Genomic DNA, 21,949 nt, shown 5'->3' on the forward strand with positions numbered 1-21,949 from the left:
ACTCTTTATTGCTTCCACTGCGTAGAAACCCCGGTTTTTTATCAACATCTGCTTTGGCCTTTGATTTAGGATAAACTTTTTTTTTTGGTCGGTGGCTATCTTCACCTGCAGGCATTAGTAACTGTCATGCAAAATGACATAGCTCAAACATCCAGCATTTAAGGCGTAGGTATAGTAAAACATTTTTTTATTTAAAGAGATGTCAAGAATGATGTCATGCACGTAATATTTTGTAACTTATTATTCGTAATACATCAACAAATCCTTAGACCTTAAACAGATATTACATAATAAACTTTTTAAATGGATGTGGATTCTTACTTTTTTGATCTACTAGCCACTGGAGAACCTTATTTTCGTTCTTTAAGTCACCTATAAACAGGACAAAGGTTTAAATATTGTGAAATTATTTTAAATAAAAGAATTTTCATTCTTATATTGTAACCACTGTCTTCTGATGGTAAGTGGTTACCACCACCCATATACAATGGCGCTGTAAGATGTATTCAACATTCCTTACATCACAAATGCGCCATCAGTCTTGGGAACTAAGATGATATTATGTCCCTTGTGCCCGTAATTACCCTGACACTATTCCTTCAAACTTGAACACAGCAATGCAAATTATTGCTATTTGGCAATGGAACAAATGGTGGTATGTACCAACCCAGATACCAATAGCGCTATCCCGTCTATAGTATTAATATTTTACATAAATATTTACTCATGAAGGCGCGCCACTCCATGAATTTTTATTTTTTATAAACTAAACTTAAAAAATATAATCTAATTTGTTTTTTGCTCTCTTTCAGAACAGTTCACTGAGAGATCTGTGCTGAAAGATTTTACTCGTGTAGTTTAATCGTGACATGCACACTAAGACATCTTCTTAACACGAACGTTACTCCCTAATACTAAATAACGCCCATAATCATTTAAAGTGGTCTTGCCTTCGAGAGTGAATAGATATATACAAGAAATTATGAAAATAAAAAAATAAAATACTTATATCCTTACTTTCGGGTACTTACCATCATACATGATCGGCACTCCGGTTTCATAATAAACTAAAGCAGGGAAACTGAAAATACCAATATCAGACGCCAGCTTCGAATCTTTCGACTTAACAAATTGTATTCCATGCTTATCTGTGTCATCGTCAATAGTTTCTAACTCCTCGAGAATTTCTTCACAAGTATCGCATTTCTCATTATCTGAAATAAACTTATTTGTATTTTCGAAAATATTCTTTGCGAATGACTGACGAAAAAAATTATCACATTTTTAATAACACTCGAATAAGTCCAACATATAAGTTAAATACTTTTTTATGTCTTGTTACACTTGTAATCAATAATTAACTCTTATTATATATTATACTCACAGAAAAATACTGCCAGGTGTTCGACATCATTAATAAGATCCTTTAAAGTTTTTCTATCAACATTTTCAATAACATCAGGCTGCGAGTCATGTAGATCCAAAACCCATTTAAGAATTGCTTCTTCATGCATTAGATCTCCGTCATAGATAGTTCTAAATTTATGCCGATAGAAAGCTAATGCGGGCAAGTCGGGGAGGTCATATTCCTTATCAATTCCGTCGTCTGAAGTCTTTACGAAATCGATGTCTTTCTCTTCACATTCGTCATCAATGTTTTCTAGTTCACTCAATATTTTCTGAGATTTTTTGTCATTTTCTTTGTCTTTAAAAAGAAAATATTAAGGTTACAGTCAAATTAAATACATATAAACGATATTTTTTTATCTTAATTTATAAAAACTCACAGAAGAAGACAACAATATGGTCATTTTCCTCCAGGATTTTTTCTAGCATTTTGGCATTTACTTCTTCAATCTTTCCAGGTATTTCCAGAGTGTCTTCATCTGTCAACCATGCCAATACCTCATCTTCATCTTCGATATCACCTAAAAAAATATCGTCATAATATTTTTTACACTTCATATTTGTATGAATTTATACAGATTATTCAACTATACAAAGTAATAGCTTACCTTTGTAAATTAGAGGTTCTTTATTTCTAAAGAAAACAAGCGTCGGGAAGGTCTTGATTCCGTATTTTTTAGCCAAGGGTAAGTCTTCGGTGGTTACAAAGATAATACCCGTTTCATCAAGCTCATCGTCAATATTTTCTAATTCTTCTAATATGTTGTCACATTCTTCACCTTCTTCACAAGTTCCACCTGTAAATAAAATAGTACATATATTTTTTATTTATTTTAATTTAAAATTGTGTTTTATGTGCCAAATCGACACATATGGTTTTATTTATTTTATTTTATATTTATAAATATTTACCAAATAGTCATATAAAATAATATAATAAAAATCAAATTCGACCACTGGGCTAACACTACCAATGTTCAACTAAAAAAATACAGTGGACAAATAGAAGAGTTTAGTATTTACAGTCTAGTCTATACATATGTATTAACAGATAAGTAGAAGTAAAAATAAAATAGAAAAGAAAACTTACTGAAGTATACGACGACGTATTCATGTTCTTCTATTAAATCTACTAAAATTTCATCCGTTACTTCTTCGATCGTTGCGCTGTTCTTTTGTTCAATAAGCCACTCTAGGACCTCATCCTCATTCAACAGATCGCCTTCATAAATTGCAGGAATATTGTCTTCAAAGTAAACTAGTGTAGGTAGATGATCAATACCATATTCTTTAGCTTCAGCGTCATTGTCGATCCGAACAATAACAATGCCTTCTTTTTCCAAATCATCGTCGATATTTTCTAGCTCATTAAGAATTCTCATATCTTGTTTATCGTCTTTGTCATCTATAAACCGAAAAAAAAGTATGGTTTAATCAAAAAATTATATTATTTAAGGTTACTTATTGCTGTAATAATTAAAATAATTATTAAAATATTATTTAACTTTTTTATTTACTAACAGTGACATTACATATAAAATAAAACTGTTGATAGTTATATATATATATGTCCAACGATTTTCAATCTGAAAATTAGACGAAAAATTCTTGTTCATTCCAAGCCGTAAAATACAAATATCTTCAATAGTTTATATTTTTAGGCTTTCATTTTAATAATCTTGATTTTCTACAAATAAAAAAACAGTTATACTTACAAAAGATAACCGCCAAATACTGAGCAGTTTCGATTAGTTTGTCCATCATCTCGTCAGTAACTTCCGGTATCTCACTGTGGCGTTTTTGATGCAGTAACCAACCCAAAAGCTCTTCTTCTTTCATCAAATCGCCTTCATAAATATGCGGGATTCCTTTTTCAAAGAACACCATTGTTGGAACAGACTCAATACCATATTCTTTTGCTTCCTTATCGTCATCGATCTTGACAAAAGCGATGTCATTCTGATCACATTCGTCATCGATGTTCTCTAATTCAGCCAAAACTTTCTGACTCTTCTTATGATCCTTATCATCTGGAATTAATGCAAACGACTGTATCTCATTTTTATGTCAGTTCTTTAAATAACAAAGTGAGCTAATTTTATAGTGTTACAATACACTTTACAATTGAGCAATGCGGGAATATAAAAACCTGGCATTTTGTCAAATTGATTGGACAATGCTAAGACTACATAAATAAATATGAAAACCACTTACAGAACAAAACAGCTACGTAGGGCATTTTCTCAATGATTAAATCGAGCATTTCATCAGTGATATCTTCAATTTCATCGCTTTCAGTTTGGTGATGCAGCCAACTTAGAACTTTTTCTTCTTCTTCTAAATTTCCTTCATAATATGTCGGTATACCTTTCTCAAAGTATAGCAGAGTGGGAACGCTTTCGATGCCATATTCTTTTGCTTCTTCATCATTGTCGATTTTCACAAACGCAATGCCCAGCTGATCACATTCATCATCAATATTCTCCAACTCATTCAGCACTTTTTGAGACCTGCGATCGTTGTTATCATCTGAAAGAACAATAAATAGCCTGTAGATATTTCACAACTAGACTAAGGCCTCCTCTTCGTTTGAGGTGAGGGTTTGGAGCCAATTCCACCACGTTTCTCTCGTGTGGTTTGGTAGATATAGATGTAACAGAATTTCATACACCTCACGATGCCGAGCACGAGATGACATTTACGAATACAATAGCGGGGTCTAACCCCAAGCAAGGGTTAGAACTCCCAATAATCGGTTACGATGTACGTTTTCTAACCACTGGGCATATTCAATTATTTTACATGCATGTAGATTGAAGACAGATTAAGGTACAATCAATTCTTACAAAATAACACAGCTACAGTTTTCCCGTCCTTGATAAGTCGATCGAGCATCTCATCGGTAACATCTTCAATTTCATCCTTTTCCAACTGATCAACGAGCCAAACTAAAATTTCTTCTTCGTTCTCGAGATCACCTGTAATGTCCAATAATAATGTAAATTAGTTTAAGAAAAGCCACAAATATAATATATATATTTGTTAGTGTATTCATAAAAGTCTAACTTGATAGAATCAATACTAGTATCACATTGTCAATTAAATACTACCTATTAGTATTCATAAAAAAACTAAAAACAAATTTTGATCGCAATTCCATTGCTAATAAAAGTATATATAGTAAAATATTACCGTCGTAAACATTGGGGATTTGCTTTTCGAAGTAGACTATTGAGGGAACATCGTCGATTCCAAACTCTTCAGCAGCTTTCTTATCGTCAATTTTGACAAATTGAATTCCGTGTCGGTCGCAGTCGTCATCAATTTTTTCCAACTCTCCCAGAACTGTCATCGATTCCTCATCACCGTGATCATCTGTAACATTGTTATAAACAATTAAAATATTTATATTAATTCATATTTATAGTTTATTAATATTCATACAGATTTACAGTTTTACCTATTTCATCTAATTCACAAATTCCATCGCGGCCAAATAATGTTATATTTACAATATACTTTACAAAAATATGTGTAGCGCAAAAAATAATAAATAATAACAATTGATAATCCTTGTCAATCTTACTTACAAAACACAACAACAAGATTGTCAACATTTCCTATAAGAGTATTGAGAGTCTTAGCCGTTACATCCTCGATCACATCTTCTTCATCCCCAGTCGACTTGTTTGCAATGAGCCATTCTAAGACGTCTTCTTCCCTACTGAGCTCACCTATAAAGAATATTTTACCAATTTTACTTTAGAAAAAGTAATGCATTTATAAAGAATTTTTTAAATAATATGATATATCTTCAACTTTTTTATCCAATATTAAACTTTAAATAACAAATTGTGATGAAAAAATTAACCCATCTCGAAACTCGTATCAATGAGTTTGAAATAACCATAAAACAATAGCTTGTTAATGGTGGCCTCTTAAAAAGTGATGTTCAATTTCATAGTACCTACTAACGTCATTAAAATGACTCACAAACCTTCGTAGATAATAGGTATTTGATGCCTGTAGTACACCAATCTTGGCAAATCTCCAAGACTGTACTCCTCGGCTAGTTCCTCATCGTGAATTTTTACGAAACCTATACCGAGTTGGTCTGCTTCGTCATCAATATTCTCCAACTCTTGCAAAGCTTTTGCACATTTCTTGCATTCAGGTTTGTCTGTAACATGCGATTAATTTATATTATTCTTTTGTCTTCGAGAATTGAACATGTGTACCTAATAAAATCATGCCTCGTATAGGATTCGAAGCAGTGCAGTTAAGCGAATTGCTCAGGTAATTGTGTGTTAAGAGAAAATTAATTGTATTGTGTGGCATGGCAAGCGTTCGGTGTCGTGCAAAGGTGGTGGTAGTAAACTCAGCGTAAGGCTGGTGCTAGAGTCTGTGATGGATCCACTTGTTGTATATTGAATTGGTTTCTAAGTGGGAAAAATCCATGTGTCCTTATGTGTTTTATAGGGAATGGGTAACTAAGAATTTACTAAATACGAATAACCCCAAATAATAAAATCTTAGTCCATCTAGGGTTCACCAAAATCAGTCGCAACGCAACTATACCAACTATTCATAAATAGATCTTATTCTTTGGTTAGTTTATATATAAGTTGAATAATTTTCAAATCTCTAATGATGTCTAATATAATTACTAGTTATTATTTCCTTTAGTCTGATTTAGGTCAAGGTCATTACACGATACGCTTCAATCAGACTAGACAACATCTTCCTACTTTTAATAGTTTGTGGTCGTTAAGAGCAGATAATGTAACCGATGTCTTGTTCGTGACACGTCGGTCCGTCAATCCGAGCTTGCTGGCAACATATAAATAGAACAGCCGAAATAGCTCGCCGCACGCTCCGATAATGCAAACGCGTTTTTGATTCTAGTCTTCCTTTACACTAGACAAATGGAATTGCCAAATGTTATAGAAGCTACAGCTCTTAAGCTATAATAATCGATGTTTAGTAAACAGCACGTGAAAGATAAAGAGTTTACGGTGTACAAATATAACATTCGATTTGATAACAATAAAATACTATCGATATACTTTATCAAATGATTCATGCTATTGTGATATGTTGTAACGGAGCCAAAAATTTAATTGGCCAAAACATTAATGAATGCTCGCCTCAGCCGTTCGAGCCGCCAATTCTTATTCTAACTTCCAATAAGTCTCCGAAATTGCCCACCGCAGCCGCATCGAAAGCGGAAAGCACGTCGGAATCATTGAATTGAGCTAGTCTAAAAAGCTAGAAGTAACAGCCACAACGACATAAATATAAAACATACCGCTAGCTGTAAACCTTACTTACTGTTCATCGGGCCGCAATTTTTGTGATCAGGACCTACGTGAAAAACAATGTAAAACACACGGCACAATGTACACCTTTTCAAACAGTTTAGTTTAATACTAATCAGTGGAAGCGATAGAGAATTATCTACTCAATAGATCTACATTAAAAGAATTTATAATATTTCACTTTTGTTAGTTGAGAAAAGATTGCTCAATATTTTACCACAATAGCTCATTAAATCCTTAAACAAGACCCCTTTAAACAACATGGATACGTACAGAAGAGAACAGCTACGTATTCGGTGTCTTCGATTATTTTGTCTAGGATCTTTTGATTGACTTCTTCTATCCGGTCTGGAAGGTCCATTGCTTCTAAGCTCGTCAGGAAATCCAAGACGCTCTCTTCGTCCATGAGATCTCCTATAAACACAAATTGATATAATTTAATGAAATCATCAAAATATATCGAAAATCTTAACCATATATCTAAAAATAATCATATTGCCCTGGTAAATACACCAGTAAACGTCAGGTATTTAAAATATAAGTAAGTTAATTAAATCTGATCAGCTGCCAAAAAGATCAACCTCGCAGACATTTCTATTTGTTTCTTCAATCGCTATATCGTCAATGTCAGTCTTCAGAATTTGTTTATACATATATAAACATATTCATACCAACATTGGTAGATGACCAAGTTTAAAACGCAAGTAAAACAGGTTCCTTCATATATCTTCATTCCATTCAAGCATTTTATGAGTGACTGATTTATGCTGTCAGTAGCCAGTATGATATATTATAACTTCCACAATATTTACTATTTCTAAATTTACTCTTAGCGTTTATAAGAAAGGAACTAGTACTAGGAAATAGTTATATAACTAGGAGTAGATCTACAAATGAGCCGCCTATGGGCTGATTCAATTCACATGTTATAGTTCTGAAAAAACTTAAAATGTTATCTAAGAAAATACTAAATAGAAATTAGTGACCTCGACATAGCTCGTATATTTAGAAATCCGCCATGAAATACTTGTACTAAAGAAAACTATCAAGTACTACCGATTTATTAAATAAATAGCTGTGAAAATTTTTATTATACAAGTAGGTGATTATAATCTGTTAATAAATAACCTTCGTAAATGATCGGTTCCATCTCACGGAAGTACGTGAGGGCGGGGAATTTCGTAATGCCATACTGTTTGGCGAGCCTCTTGTCGTTGATCTTAACGAAGTCGACGCCGAACGTGTCAGTGTCGTCATCTATCTTTTCTAGCTCTTCTAGAACTTTATCGCATGTGACACAGCTCCTGGCATCTGTAAGAAATTAGAAAATATTAATGTTTTCAATATAGGTCTACTCGTGTATTTCTTAGTAAAAGTTTTTAGATCGAGTGATGTGATATAAAATCTATTTAGTTTTATTTTTTATATTTAGTACCTATGTACTAAATATACTGAATTGATGATGATGCATGAAATTTTAATAAGGTTCCAAATAGAAGTCTATGAGAACTCGCACGGCGTCCGGTGATAGTCTGAAGACCAGTAGGGCCAACAGCAACACAATCAGAAAGAATAATATGGTAAAATATTCTGTTGGACAATTTATGAAAGCAATTTAATTATATTCTTGTTAGTTACGTAATAATAAACACTTCTAACACATATTGGCTTAAATATAAAATAAGAAACATCAACGAATTGGTCCTATGTATAGAAAGTGGTTCTTAATCAAAGCGAACTGTCCTTTAAAACTGAAGCGTTTTAAAACATTTTATGTATATAAAAATACTATTACTGGTATTTACGATGCATTTTTGTCCAATAAAAGAGCAAACTCAGTGAAATCGAGAAATAAAGATTACCTACTAGTTTTAAATTATTACTTGAGTTCATTTTAAACGTCACAATTTTTGAAAAATCTTTTATGGTTTTATATACATAATCGGTCCTATAAACACAACATAATGAGACCATTATCGGTCGTGATGCGATGCGATCAATATTTTAATTTAATATTTACTTGCTCAATACACTATAAGTCTCGAGTTTATGCCAAAACGGACAAATTATCAGTAGTAAATTATACTAGGTTTATTTACTGGTACGAAATTAAAAAAGAAACATATCTAGCTCATCAATATCAGTTAAAGTATACCAATATCTATTAGTTCTGGAATTGTAATGACCTCTGCCGTAGTGTAGAATTCAATGATATTTTAAACACTGGAGAGTGAAAATAAACTCATAAATATACAAATCAAGAATTCGCGTCGGTTACCGGTTTTTACGATTGCAGATTATAAACGTCCCAGCCCTAGTTCGTTAGTGGGCGGCGTTTATGATACTTATTCATTTGATAGCCTCTTTGTAACCGTTTATGTTGAATTATATTAATACGCTTCGTTTAGATTAAATTACTTGGTGGTAGGGCTGAGTGCAAACCCGCCTGGGTAGGTAACACTCATCGTATATTATTTTGCTTAACAGCAATACTTGGTATATTGTTGTATTCCGGTTTGAAGGGTTGGTGAGCCAGTGTGATTACAGGCACATGACTTGCAAGTGACGCATTGGCGATGGTTAATATTTCTTACAGTCTCAATGTCTATAGGTGGTGGTGACCATTTATCATTAGGTAGCACAATCGCCAGTTTGTCAAACTAGAAAAAGAAAAAGAAATTTAAACAAAAAGACTTTGACATCTATATCATAAACATTTTGCGTCACATGTCAATCATTAATATTGAAGTCATATTGATCGATACAAGATTATGCAAATGATAAAAAAACGTAGAACTAATATTCGTTAATATAAAGGTGGAATATAAAGGGTTAATTTCGAAATTTGTTGGTATTTCGTGTCGTAGAAATATTTTCAATTTAATCGACATTAGCCGTACATTAATTTAATCTTGTAGTATGATTCTCAGGAGCTTGTAAGAGCCTACTAGAATAGAATATGTTTTGATACATCATTGCTTTAGTGGCTAGACACAAGGCAACAGATCTCGAGGTCCTGGGTCCTTACTCCATTGCAGGCCGATAAACAGTTAATGGGATTTTCTATCGACAAATTCTCAATAACAGCCCAAAGTCTGGAAGTTGGAATAGTGCACACTCCCGGGCCTCGGAAGCACGTAAAGTCATTGGTCCTGCGCCTGTACTCTTCCTCTGTCAGATTTGCCGTGCCAACGGATTATGAGAGTGTACCTGTGTTTCCACACAAACTTGCGCACTATAATATGTCCTGCGTAGTTAGCTAGTCTTCCTTGAGTTTGACTGCCGTGACCGTGAAATCGGTCAGATTTACACCATCATTTCGTGTTTATTTTTTTAATAATAAGATCAGATCAACTATTTATTAGGCTGAGTCCCATTACATCCTCAAGCGAGGATAATACAATTAGTGTGACTTATCTGTGGCGGCTTATATTGTAATGATTTCGTACCTCTAAATATATGTATGTACGAACCGTATATCATTACCGCGTAATACACTTATCGTGTCATATCATTCTAATAGCAACTTGAATAATTCTATAATATCATCATCATTATTTTGATTCAAGTATTTTATTTCGTAGATAGAGAAGAGTGTCTACAAGATTTTTTTGTTTATCTTTTCAAGATATTCGACATTTATTACGAAACCCTCCTTGAATAAATGTTTATTTTAAATCAATTTGATTTGAAAAACCTCGATATTTCTTAGCTGCGATGTATACGCCTACAAAATATGTTTAGATGAAGAATATTTAATTTATTTATGTTCGTTTAATACAAGGTGTTAAGTCATTGGCGTGTTTATATAAACCAGTTGCTGAAAATATGTTTTATTATACCAAATACTAGTCGAAAGGGCTTTTGCGATATCACAACTAAATACATAGTTATCATTGTACTCTGTGCTTTTTTCACAACTGTACAATAATATAAATACTGTATAGACTAACGTAACAGAGGTTTTAGTATTGGCAGACATTTTTTGGTGTTCAACATACATAGTACAAAATTAATAAATATGTATAAAGTATGTGGCAGCAATGTTAAATACATTAAAGTATTAAGTATACCTTGCTTTTTATAGCAACAGCGACATTATTATTTATTTTTCCCTCTAATATAAATAAAAAGTTCGTAATAACGTAAACCCAAATTAATTGGAAGGAACTGGCAATATGGACAACAAGAATGTCTTAAAACGTTAAAAACTAGAATGTAATTAGCAAATCAAATCGTCGAAGTAATCACAGATTAGTTAGAATAATCATTACTATAAATGTTACCAAAAAATGTCAAGCCCTTAGTGTGTAAAGCAATTAAACCAAAACTAAAAAATATACTTAAAAGGTGACTTACATTTAGGGAACAAGTTACCGAAATAATATGATGATACGCAAAATTAAAGCAAGAAAAAAGAGATGAATCTATAAAACTATATCAAAGATTTTCCTTAACCACAAGACGATAAATAAAAATGTACGAGTTCGAAGAATATAAATCCAAACAAAATAAATCGAAGGTTATGTGGAATAAAATACAAGATAATATAAAATAAAACAAAGAATAATTTGAATTAAGAGGTAGGAAGTATTAAACAAGCATATGAAATATGTAGATACCGACCTACCTATATATATATATATATTATTCTAAAGCTTTCGATTCTGTTACATAACTATTACTCTATTTGGCACGAATTAAACAAGCGAAGAATCGCAATTACATCAAGCTGAGCATGAACATTTACGGCAGAAATAACTCACGTGTACAATTAATTAATGGTATTTAAACAGTTCGAGTAGAGGGAGGATTAAAACAAAGAGAAACAAATACTGGTGCATTGAAACCCTAAAATGACCACTGAGAAAATTTTAATGTCTTGCTTAATTTTCTTGGTTCCCAAGGTTGGTGGCGCATTTGTGATATAGGGAATAGTTAATATTTCTTACAACGTCAGTGTCTATGGGCGGTGGTGACCAATCAGGTGGCCCATTTGCTCGTCGGCCTACCGATATCATAATAAAATAAAAAATTGCAATCAAACAAATTGGTATACTTCATATAAGAATAGAAATCTAGATAAAGATATTTGGAGCTCTGAGATGTCAAATAGTCTGACTAATTCTTTCTTCAAGAATAAAAGTCCTAAGCAACGCAGTGTCGATGCCTGAAGCGTTAACTGAAAGTTATTTACAATAACTGATACTGACATACATCGATGAAGTTACTTATGAAGGCGCACCGGGCCGTTAAATCATTATTATCCGCGTGCATTAGGATGAGTAAGTGACGCTGCTTAAAAGATGCCTCAGCGATTGAGTACTAAGAGTACAGACAGCAAAAAAATACAAATTAGATGATATTTCTTATATTTATTTTATTAACAAATAATTAGTAAATATGTCCTCGTAAGTGAATAGATCTATAATAGAATAGAATAGAATCAATATCAACGTAAGTACTTTACAGAGTTAGTTCAGGAACCAATATATAAGAAATGTAATATCGCGCCGCAAGACAATATCTATAATAATAGCAAGCACTTGATCTTAATTCAGAAATAAAACAATGCTTCTCAGGGTTTCTTATATAATTTTTACATAATTAACTGATGCCTACTGAAAAATTAATTATAGAACTTAATAGCTAATGAACATAAACATAGACAACAACATAAAATATTATTAATTTTATTATATTAATTGTTAATTCAAAAACAAAATATCTTAGTTGCATACGTTATTATTATAATAACGTACAACACATTCGAAGTGAGAAAATTAATAATCCTGATAAATACGATAATAACTTCCAATAATGATTGGATTATTCGCATTATAATTTCGTTAACCCGATTTAAATATTTCCAATGAGACTTGATTCACAAACGGAACGGCACCTACGTCAGACTTACGTAAAATGAGATTTCTGCCATCGTAACTTATATTAAAATAGCTCAAATGTATTCGTATTATATCTTTGGTTTGATTTTACTAAGAACGAATTCTAGAACGCAAAGCGATTGAAGATTAATTGCTTGTTTTAAATGTCATTGTAACAATCAAATAATAGTAAAGAAACTGTTCCATTAAATCCGTTTATAAAAGTACTTTTTTTTTACTGGTAACATTTAATTTTCTAGTAAAATGTATTTATGTAATTATGTAATACCAGCTTTCTTACCTTGCAATCAATACTGATATTATATTTAAAAAAAATAAAGGGTTTTCTTATATTTTGGCTACCTGATAGTGATTGGTCACCACCGGCCATAGACATTAATTCCGTAAGAAATATTGCTTATATCACCCATGCAATATCATCACTGACCTTGGATACTAAGAAATTGTCCCTTGTGCCTGTTTTAATTACACTAACTCACTCACCTTTTAAACCGTATACAAAGTGCTGTCTAACTTTAAAATTACCGATAAATGGGTGATACCTATCCAGCAAGTACCGCCTATTTTGAATCTGTAGTATAAAATTAGTATTTTAATGTGTGTATTAATTTCCACTTGACACGGCTAAGATACATTCCTATTATATGTATAGATGTTTTGTATCATCAAACTCGAATAGCATATTAAAATGCTCGAAAACAAATATTTCTAAGTGTCAGTTTATTAATAGCTGAGATGGCCTAATAGATAGAACACGTGTACCAAGGGTGCGATTCTCGGCTATTATGTGTAGGTATTTTAATTGCTATATATATTCAACTGCGGATTTGGGGGGGGGGGGGGGTTTGAAATCCTAATAGGGTCTCAAGCCCTGACAGAATCTGTCGTTCTGAAGTTCTTACGGGACAAATCTTTATATTTGATAATTATTACTTTAATTGAATTTTTAAACAAGCATTGCACTACCTAAAGTGAAATTAAATACATGTTCTTTTTATTGTTTAGACGATATGGTTAGAAATAATGTTACTTGTGAGATGACGTCCGGCAGAGAAGTATGGAAGAACAATACATGATGCGCCGACCCCAAGTAAAATTGGTGATAAGGGCAGGAGGATAATGACTTTTTACTATTTACTTTTGTAAAAGCTAGCCTCAGGGTGGTCCAGTCCTTCTCAAACGATAATCCCGTATTCGTCACTGCGTATATTCACAGCACATACTACAAAAAAAGTTAATGTCCCATTGTTGAGCTCAACCGGTTGAGTAATCTTTGATCAAGATTCACATGTTCAAGCAATAGGGCGAAATTCACGGTTTTTTTCAAATATATTTACATTTCACAAATAAATTGTTATGAAACCTGTCTTAGACAGCACATACACCGCTAATATTTATTGTTATGTTACATAGTTAGATTGACATTCGTATTTTTTTTTTAATCGGTTGTGCCAGTGGTATCTCCCGTAGGGCCGGATTAACAAAATCACAAACTATTTCGGGGCCACTTCACTGTTTTCTGACTGTGTAAAATCTATATATTTTTTTACCAAAACGTAATTGTAATATTAAGATAGATTTTTAACATATCACACCATCACCATATTCGAATGGAGAAATATTTGGTTGCAATTTCATTAAAAATTGTTATTAAAACATGATTTTCTTATTTTTACCTACCCAAGGACAAGCTGTTGCAAGGACTAGGCAGTTGCTTACACGACCCTAGTATAGTACGATCACATCCGAATTAGGTGACTTCAAAATCATCAATCTTTATTTATTTCTGAAATGATTTTAATGCAAACTTAACAATTTTATTACATAACCAAACACATTCGCCAAATTAACGATTGATTGTTTTTTTTTGTGGTTTTTGTGGGCTATCCCAAAGATATAGACATATATCATCGGGAACTTTTTTGAAGACCTTTTTAAGGTGTACGTATTGTACATTATTTAGATCTATCTCGTGGAGTTCAGCCAACGTTTGCAATGTAAGCGCAAAAAATGTGTTTATTTACGACATAACTTCAGAAACCTCTAAAATTATCACTATATTGTACATATAAACCTTCCTATTGAATCAATCTATCTATTTAAATAAACCGCATCAAAAACCGTTGTGTAATTTTAATGATCTAAGCATACATAGGGACAGACAGCGGTAAGCAACTTTGTTTTATACTATGTAATGATGCTACATTTAAATTGTGTCGTACTATACCGTCTGAGTGGCTACAACATCCACACTAGTTATTATTATAATTTCAAACGCCACACAGCAATATTTTGTTGGTATAGCTGTCATCTATCGAGAGTGAGTGAGTAAGATTTATACTTTTGTCAAGGCAATTGTTTATGGTGGAAGGTGACTGACATCAAGTGGACGACTTCTTGCATTCATTAAATAGTAATAAAAATTCAAATAAAAAAATATGATATTCTAGTTATTTTAGGTATTCAAAGGCGGTCCCTCACTAGGAGCCTTCGTCTGTACAAATTCCAGTGATTATACATTACAGTGTGCAACCTGTGTATACAATTTGTAACATTACATCAGTGTGAAGCTTCTCATATATCACCATATCGATGCTGTTTATTTAGATTTTTACGTAAATAACATAATCGAAACTACTTTACCTCGCTCAATTTGACCGCTGCGCCCGACCTTGTTAAAACAACTGACTCGACTCAAAATCGAAAGATAGATTACATTAAAGGTGAATATTTGTCAGTCAGTGAGGCAGTACTGTAACGCAATGCTTGTAAAGAACCCTATCAGCTCTGTCTTAAGGACTACAAGCGGCCAATGCAAGTCTCCCGTTATCTCCAAAAAAAATATTTTTAGAGATCTCGCGTTAGGGGCACCCATCCGATAGTCCATGACTTGGCCATACGGTCAACGGTGAGGCGCCCGGGGTTCTTGTACCCCTGCATCCTGGCGCCTGTGCAACCTGCGCTCTAAGCCATTATAAACCTGCCATAATCCATAGATAAGCCGTTTCATTTCGATTTCGATTCATTACAATACTCGATACTGGATGTATTGTATTAATAAAATAATCAACGTAACATAACGTAATTTTAAAGTAAACACAAAATATAATTGTTTGTGACTAGCAATGAAACCCAAATGTTTACGAGTCTCATAGTGACTGCTGTACTCTAAGCAATAAACATCACTTAATTATAAACCAAGATTAACTGCCATTTTAATCGCACATAAATTCCATCATAACAAGTATACTCGCTACGTTAAACCCTATTAAATCGTTTATAACCCACAAAAAGGTAATTTTTAGTTTTAAATTAGCGAAAGCGTTTAACAACGTACCATTTGTTTTTTTTAATCGTACAAAGGCAAATGTTGTTGTTGATTATTATTATTTATCCCCATAAATTTTCCAAGCTATAATACTTTTCGTAATTGTTTATAATTCAAATGTAAATTGTTTGTAATTCATGTATAAAGACTTAAAAATAACGGTACTCTTGGAAAATTTATCTAAACTAAAATTGATAACACACTTGGAATAATCATTTATTGAAAGGAAATATTTTTAATACCCCGTCTTCAACTATTCAAATCAGATTAATAAACGTGCAAATAATAATAATAAATCCGGTGTATAAATTATTAATTTACACGATTATTTTTTTTGTGTTCGACGTGTTCGTGTTTCAAAAATATCATCAATTTGTGTGCACACGTTTATGGTACTTTGATGATAATAATTATGATTTAACGACTTCAATCATTTTAACTATTTTTATTGATAACAAAAGCGTGGTTACCTCCACAAATGAACATTAGCACTATAAAAATTATGACACATTAAAACAACCCGTGAATATTTTAAATTAATTTTAATTCAAATGACGAAAAGATACACTATTTATACGTGTTTAAATAGACGATTTAACGAAATAAAATTAGTTTGTACTGCGAGTTAGACAATTTTTGACAGTAGATACTACGGTCTTATATTATCTATACATAAGCACTTGTTAATGTCGTTTCATAATATATTTATTTAATACTCCTTCATCCACATCGTTTACTTTACATTTACCATATAATATTTATGTAAAGTCATTACATTTGAATCAATCAACTTGTTAAGATTATTTATTTATATTACATACTTATTAATAGATGCGTTCTTTAAATTTATATTTTCTATCCACTTGGGCATATGCCCATATTTCAAATATTTTGTACGGTTACGATTCTCAATGAAGAATAACCAATTAACCATAGAGATAATATCCTTAAATCCTGTCGTTGAAATAATTCGGTTTATAATACAACAAATACTAAATATTAGCACAGGACAAATTGTTGTAGTGGTCAAATGTGAAACACGGTGCATTCTATTTGAGTCTCGTGTTGAGCTGGAAAAAACTTCACATTATGACTCAACTGGAAAACATATCTCGCATTTACCATAAATTAAGATACTTATCAATATGAACGCAATTAACATTTACTTTTTAATTATATATTTCAACGCATTGGATTATTCAATGCTAAATAGGTACGATACAGAATTACCTCGTGTTACAAACTAATATATAAAAAATAAAGTTGGAGTCGTTCTTTGTTAATATTTTTTGTATCATCATGTATAATCACTATTCGACTAGCCTCTTACAAGCAATATGACGTTACTTTCTAATACGCACTACGATAAAGTACCTACGTTATTCAAGTATCTCTTACAAGGATTATGAGTGGCAAAGAGTGGGCTCCTATGTTTGTAAACACAATTGTGAGTGTAGTGAAGGAGCAAAGCGCAGTGGCAAGTTGACTAGTCTCTCTTGAAAATAGGTACCGCGGTCGAAATCGGTCGGAAGCACGAACTTACTTCATTTGTTTCTTATGATTACTTGATTTAGGAATTAGTACTAATAAGTATATACTAGTAAGAAGAAACCATAAAGAATGTCGATTCAGTGTTTTGTTGAATTAAAAACCCAATTGACCACTTCTCTACTTTTTAAAATACTTTTTTTTTTTAATTTAGTTTATAGGGTATCAGTTATTGAACATATTCCTGATGATAGTTTTGTATGTATGCTAGTTCTATTATAAAGGTATTGAGTGTAATCCTTTTTTATTTTATTTACATAAGAATTATTTACATGAAGGAATAAAATTTTAATTAGCAATTCAAATCATGATTATACTTAATAACTTTGAAATTAATTCAGAATATCAGATAATATCAATGACATTATCTGATATTCAGTGGTTTCATTCTTCCCTACCAAGTATTGCTCTCTGGTGGTCAACTCAATTGTAAGTGGGTAGTACACCAGAAGATACGCACAGTAAAAATATTTTAATTACACTAGTTAGGAACGGTGTAATCTGGAATGGTAATATACGTGTCAAAATTCACATAGAAAACCCAACAAAAACATTTTCGATACAATTAACCAGATTTACATTGTAAGTAAATAATTGTTTTTATGAACTTTAATATATAAAATGGGACAATTAATTTTTATGCTGATTTTTCTTAGTATAAACTACATTCTGATCTGAAGGGAGCTTCTTAATCGAATAAATTATATTTAATTCCATACGAGTGATATCGACTCACTATAAGACTCATTCGAGTCGTTCAATCGAGTCATTCAAAAATTAAGTAATGGTACAGGAAGACATAATTATATACGTCTTTACTTAACAAACAGTAATCATTCGATGACGGCCTATGCACCGGAAACTGTTATTAGAAAATCAAAAATAAACTAAAGATATCATATCACTATAGACTTTAAAATTAGTATACGCTGTTGTTTTTTTTTTATAATTCGATAGTGGTGACAAATAGGTACATGTCACAAAGAGAATTACGATTATCTTTAGTAATTATTGCGACGGAAACTCCTCCCTAACAAGACTCACAAATTCTATTAATCCAGTAAATAAATTGATCACATACTATGATTTTGGAAGAACTCCAAACGAAACATTTGTACCACAGAATTTTCGTAATTATGTCTTTTCTCTAGCACATTATACCAGGCAACTGAGACTATTTTTAAGACGATTAAGATCAGTTCTTATGAACATAAGAAATTAAATATCCGTTTTCTGATATAAGAAGTAGCATTGAGCAAACATCAGCGATAGATTAGACTCAGTTTGGCAGTGCGTTTAGTAAGTATATCATTATTATATAATAGTAATAATAAAACTACTATAATAATATATTGGCTATCGAAGAATGCTTAGCTTATTCGAAAAACACTACGGTTCTCGTAGTCATAGAGTGGATTAGAGCGTCGAAATCACGCTAACAACCTACGAAGGCAATCATTTGAAATCGAAAAATTATTTTTATATATTTTTCTTGAATTATAAACTATTTCAATTATGAATAAATAAATATAATAAAATTATGTATGTATGTAACTATGATTGACCAATGGCGTTGTAAGGAAGAAGCTGGCACTATTAACTACCTGAACTGCTGTGCTCAGTCTTTGAGCTAAGTCAGCACCAGCTCTTAGGTCACCAGAAGTATGAAACCGTAAAATGTTCTGAACGCTTAGCAGTAAACAAATTTATTCATATTTTTGTTACATATGTTAAAATTATATTAAATTTAAATTGGCTTAAAATTAAACGTCTTGAGTCATTTTATTAGCAAAGTAGTGACAATTTATAACGGGCTTATAAACTTCGGTGAAGTTATTTGGACAACTAATAAAAATAAATTTTGTTGAGCCATAAAAATTAACCTCAAAAACTTTATATCCCCAGCATCGATACAAGGGTGACATTGATTGCTGATAATTCTTCTAATATATACAATGTATTATCATTAAATATAATGTTTATTTTAAGCAAACTTTAACTAAATGTTCTTTTTTTATGAATATATGTAGACTGATAGTCCTGTTTTGTTTATTTATGTTTATGTTGACTTAACCTCGACTAGACGTGATTTTCTAGCACATAACAAATTATGTCTTCTGACGTGGATTTACAGTCTAGGCTAGTCGTTCTCATTAAGTCCGCTGCTCGAATAGAAAGCGTCGACATCGGCCAATAACTGATATTCGGATGACTAAAATTTAACATTTCTCACTTCGAAAGTAAGAATATCAGGGTATTATTGAATAACGCCAAGATTAAGTGACGGTAATGAAGAACTAAAGGGTGAGAGGTATTGGCGAGTTGAAATAGATACATCTTTCAACACTCAGAGCTATTTCGGTACAGACAACAAACACTCAATGGGTCAACAGAAACGGACCTTTAACTTGGCGACAAGCTAAAACATTCGGAATGCCAATATCACGTAATGGAAATCTATTTCAGCTAAACGTGCGGCACACACTGATATAGCTTTAGCCGTGCGGGAGCGTAGGCGCCCGGCGACCTTGAAGAGACGGGACCGTGAGGAACGAGTCTCGGCGCCATTTTAGGCGGTGCCGACGACCGCCGCGGTCGGCTCGGGTTTTATTGTCTCCGAGGTTGCATAACCGGGAACGGCCGTGGCTCGCAGCGAAAATATCGCACGAGGCGGGCGGCGTACCGCGCTGAGCGGCCGAAGATCATTAACTCGGAGATGGGCCGACGGCAGCGCGGGCGCAGCGCCCCCGCGCTGGCGGCCGGCCAGCAACGCACGCGCACTTACACCAGAACACCGCCACGTAGTCCTTGTCCTCCAGCACTCGCTCCAGCTGCTTGGCGGTGACCTCCTCGATCTGCGGTTCGATGCGCGGGGGGGGCGCGGTCTTGCGCGCGGCGGAGACGACGGATACGAGCAGCAGGGCCACGAGGGCCGGCACCCACCGAGCCATAGCGAGGGCGCGCGCGTACTGACGCCGGCCGCCCGCCCGCCGCCGCCCGCCGCGCAATCCGCCCTCGCCGCCCGCCTCGCCCGCGCACGCGCACCTTGCGCATGCGCAACGTACAGCTTATTTGCAAGATAACGAATGCAGTCGATTACTTTGGTCTGATTTGTTTACATCAAATAAAGCTTTTGCTTTATTAAATAATTATGACATTCCTTATCAACTAGAAGACAAGACGCTTTACTTTATGTGAACCTTTAATTATTTCATTTAATTTAAGTAAATAACAATAACGTAAAATCTAAAACATAAGTTCAAAACTGGGCGATGAGGCAAATTTTAATAATTTTTTTTAGAAACACCACGAAAACCTAAATCAAACAACTGGTTTTAAGAACACCATATAATATTAAATTACTCTTATCATTTAACATGACATTATGGACCCTAGATGTTAGACGACGAATGAAACAAACTATTGATCTATAAAACTTTTGTTGAATACGATATACTTAAAATAATAACTTAATACAATTAAAGCGCGATTTAAAGAACTATTAACGCCATATATTAACATAAAATTAAAGTAACTGTTTTATTAATATGAATATGAACACTAGAGTAGTAGAGTAGTAGACTGTCTCAGTTGATAATGCTCTAATTGAAAGCTTTTATTTAACTTGCAATGTATGTGTATATGCATGTGCGGGTGGAATCTTGCTACTCAATTTTATTAGTGTAGACTTATTAGTGGTGTGCCTCGATGCCTCGCAGTTCTGTGTTAAAAGGTGAAGGGAAAACAAAATTAAATAGTTCCTAAGCTCACTCTCCGAAATATATCCTTTAGAATAGACAGACAACTTTATGACGGTGTTAGAAGCTCTGGAGTTTTGTATTGACCATCGTATGGTTTCCAATGAGCGTTTTATACAATATATTTATTTGCTATATAACTTAAGATACCCATTGAAAGTGTATCTTAATGAAATTACAAAAAAAGTCTGTTAATTTCTGGCTTTTTGTATGGGCAAAGGGGCATTCCACAGGGTTCAGGTTATGAGTTCCGTTTATTCCTTTCATTATTTCAAATGCAAGCCTAGTGTATCGATAACAAACATATTAACATTTAATTAAAATACTTACCTTTTGTCCTCGTCTTCAATTACTTGCATAAATCTCATAGATGGTTTATAAAAACTAAAAAAAAGGAACAGCCTTATAAATGTCGCGCTGTTGTGCTAGGCCTCCTGTAACTTTTAGGAGAAGATTTGGAGCTTATTCCACCACGCTAGTCGTATTCGGATGGATATACATATTCATTGAAATAAGACACACTCAGGTTTCTTCACGATGTTTTCCTCAACAAGCACAAGATGAATTATAAACACAAATTACGAACATGGAAATTCAGTTATGCTTGCCTGGGTAGAAACCCGTAACCGTCGCAATAGGCTATTTGACTGGTTTTTAAAATCAATTTATACTGTTTAGTAGAGG

At 33.1% G+C, this 21,949-nt stretch overlaps 1 protein-coding gene across 7 annotated transcripts in view; it reads right to left on the minus strand.

Annotated features, from left to right (window-relative positions):
• LOC113392214 (FK506-binding protein 5) overlaps positions 1-20,505 on the minus strand; it is a 27,935-nt gene extending 7,430 nt beyond the window's left edge. For 4 of the 7 annotated variants that reach the window (XR_010309178.1, XM_064215348.1, XM_064215346.1 and 1 more), the window contains exons 1-17: positions 20,293-20,505; positions 7,854-8,036; positions 6,999-7,139; positions 6,739-6,771; positions 5,405-5,587; positions 4,998-5,141; positions 4,600-4,782; positions 4,254-4,385; positions 3,622-3,936; positions 3,123-3,437; positions 2,498-2,812; positions 2,016-2,204; positions 1,788-1,928; positions 1,385-1,705; positions 1,032-1,214; positions 322-372; positions 1-105 (exon numbers count right to left, since the gene is read on the minus strand). The exon at positions 1-105 is cut by the window's left edge and continues 786 nt beyond it. Coding sequence is in view for 6 of the 7 variants with exons in the window: in XM_064215348.1 (XP_064071418.1) it covers positions 1-105; positions 322-372; positions 1,032-1,214; positions 1,385-1,705; positions 1,788-1,928; positions 2,016-2,204; positions 2,498-2,812; positions 3,123-3,437; positions 3,622-3,936; positions 4,254-4,385; positions 4,600-4,782; positions 4,998-5,141; positions 5,405-5,587; positions 6,739-6,771; positions 6,999-7,139; positions 7,854-8,036; positions 20,293-20,458 (3,100 nt within the window). In the remaining variant the exon portion in view is untranslated. The remainder of the gene's footprint in view (positions 106-321; positions 373-1,031; positions 1,215-1,384; positions 1,706-1,787; positions 1,929-2,015; positions 2,205-2,497; positions 2,813-3,122; positions 3,438-3,621; positions 3,937-4,253; positions 4,386-4,599; positions 4,783-4,997; positions 5,142-5,404; positions 5,588-6,738; positions 6,772-6,998; positions 7,140-7,853; positions 8,037-20,292) is intronic. The other 3 variants (XM_026628513.2, XM_026628510.2, XM_064215347.1) reach the window with 2 other exon arrangements.
• Positions 20,506-21,949: the final 1,444 nt, after the last annotated feature.

The sequence above is a fragment of the Vanessa tameamea genome, chromosome 7 (assembly GCF_037043105.1).
Source record: "Vanessa tameamea isolate UH-Manoa-2023 chromosome 7, ilVanTame1 primary haplotype, whole genome shotgun sequence".
Classification (NCBI taxonomy): Eukaryota; Metazoa; Arthropoda; class Insecta; order Lepidoptera; family Nymphalidae; genus Vanessa; species Vanessa tameamea.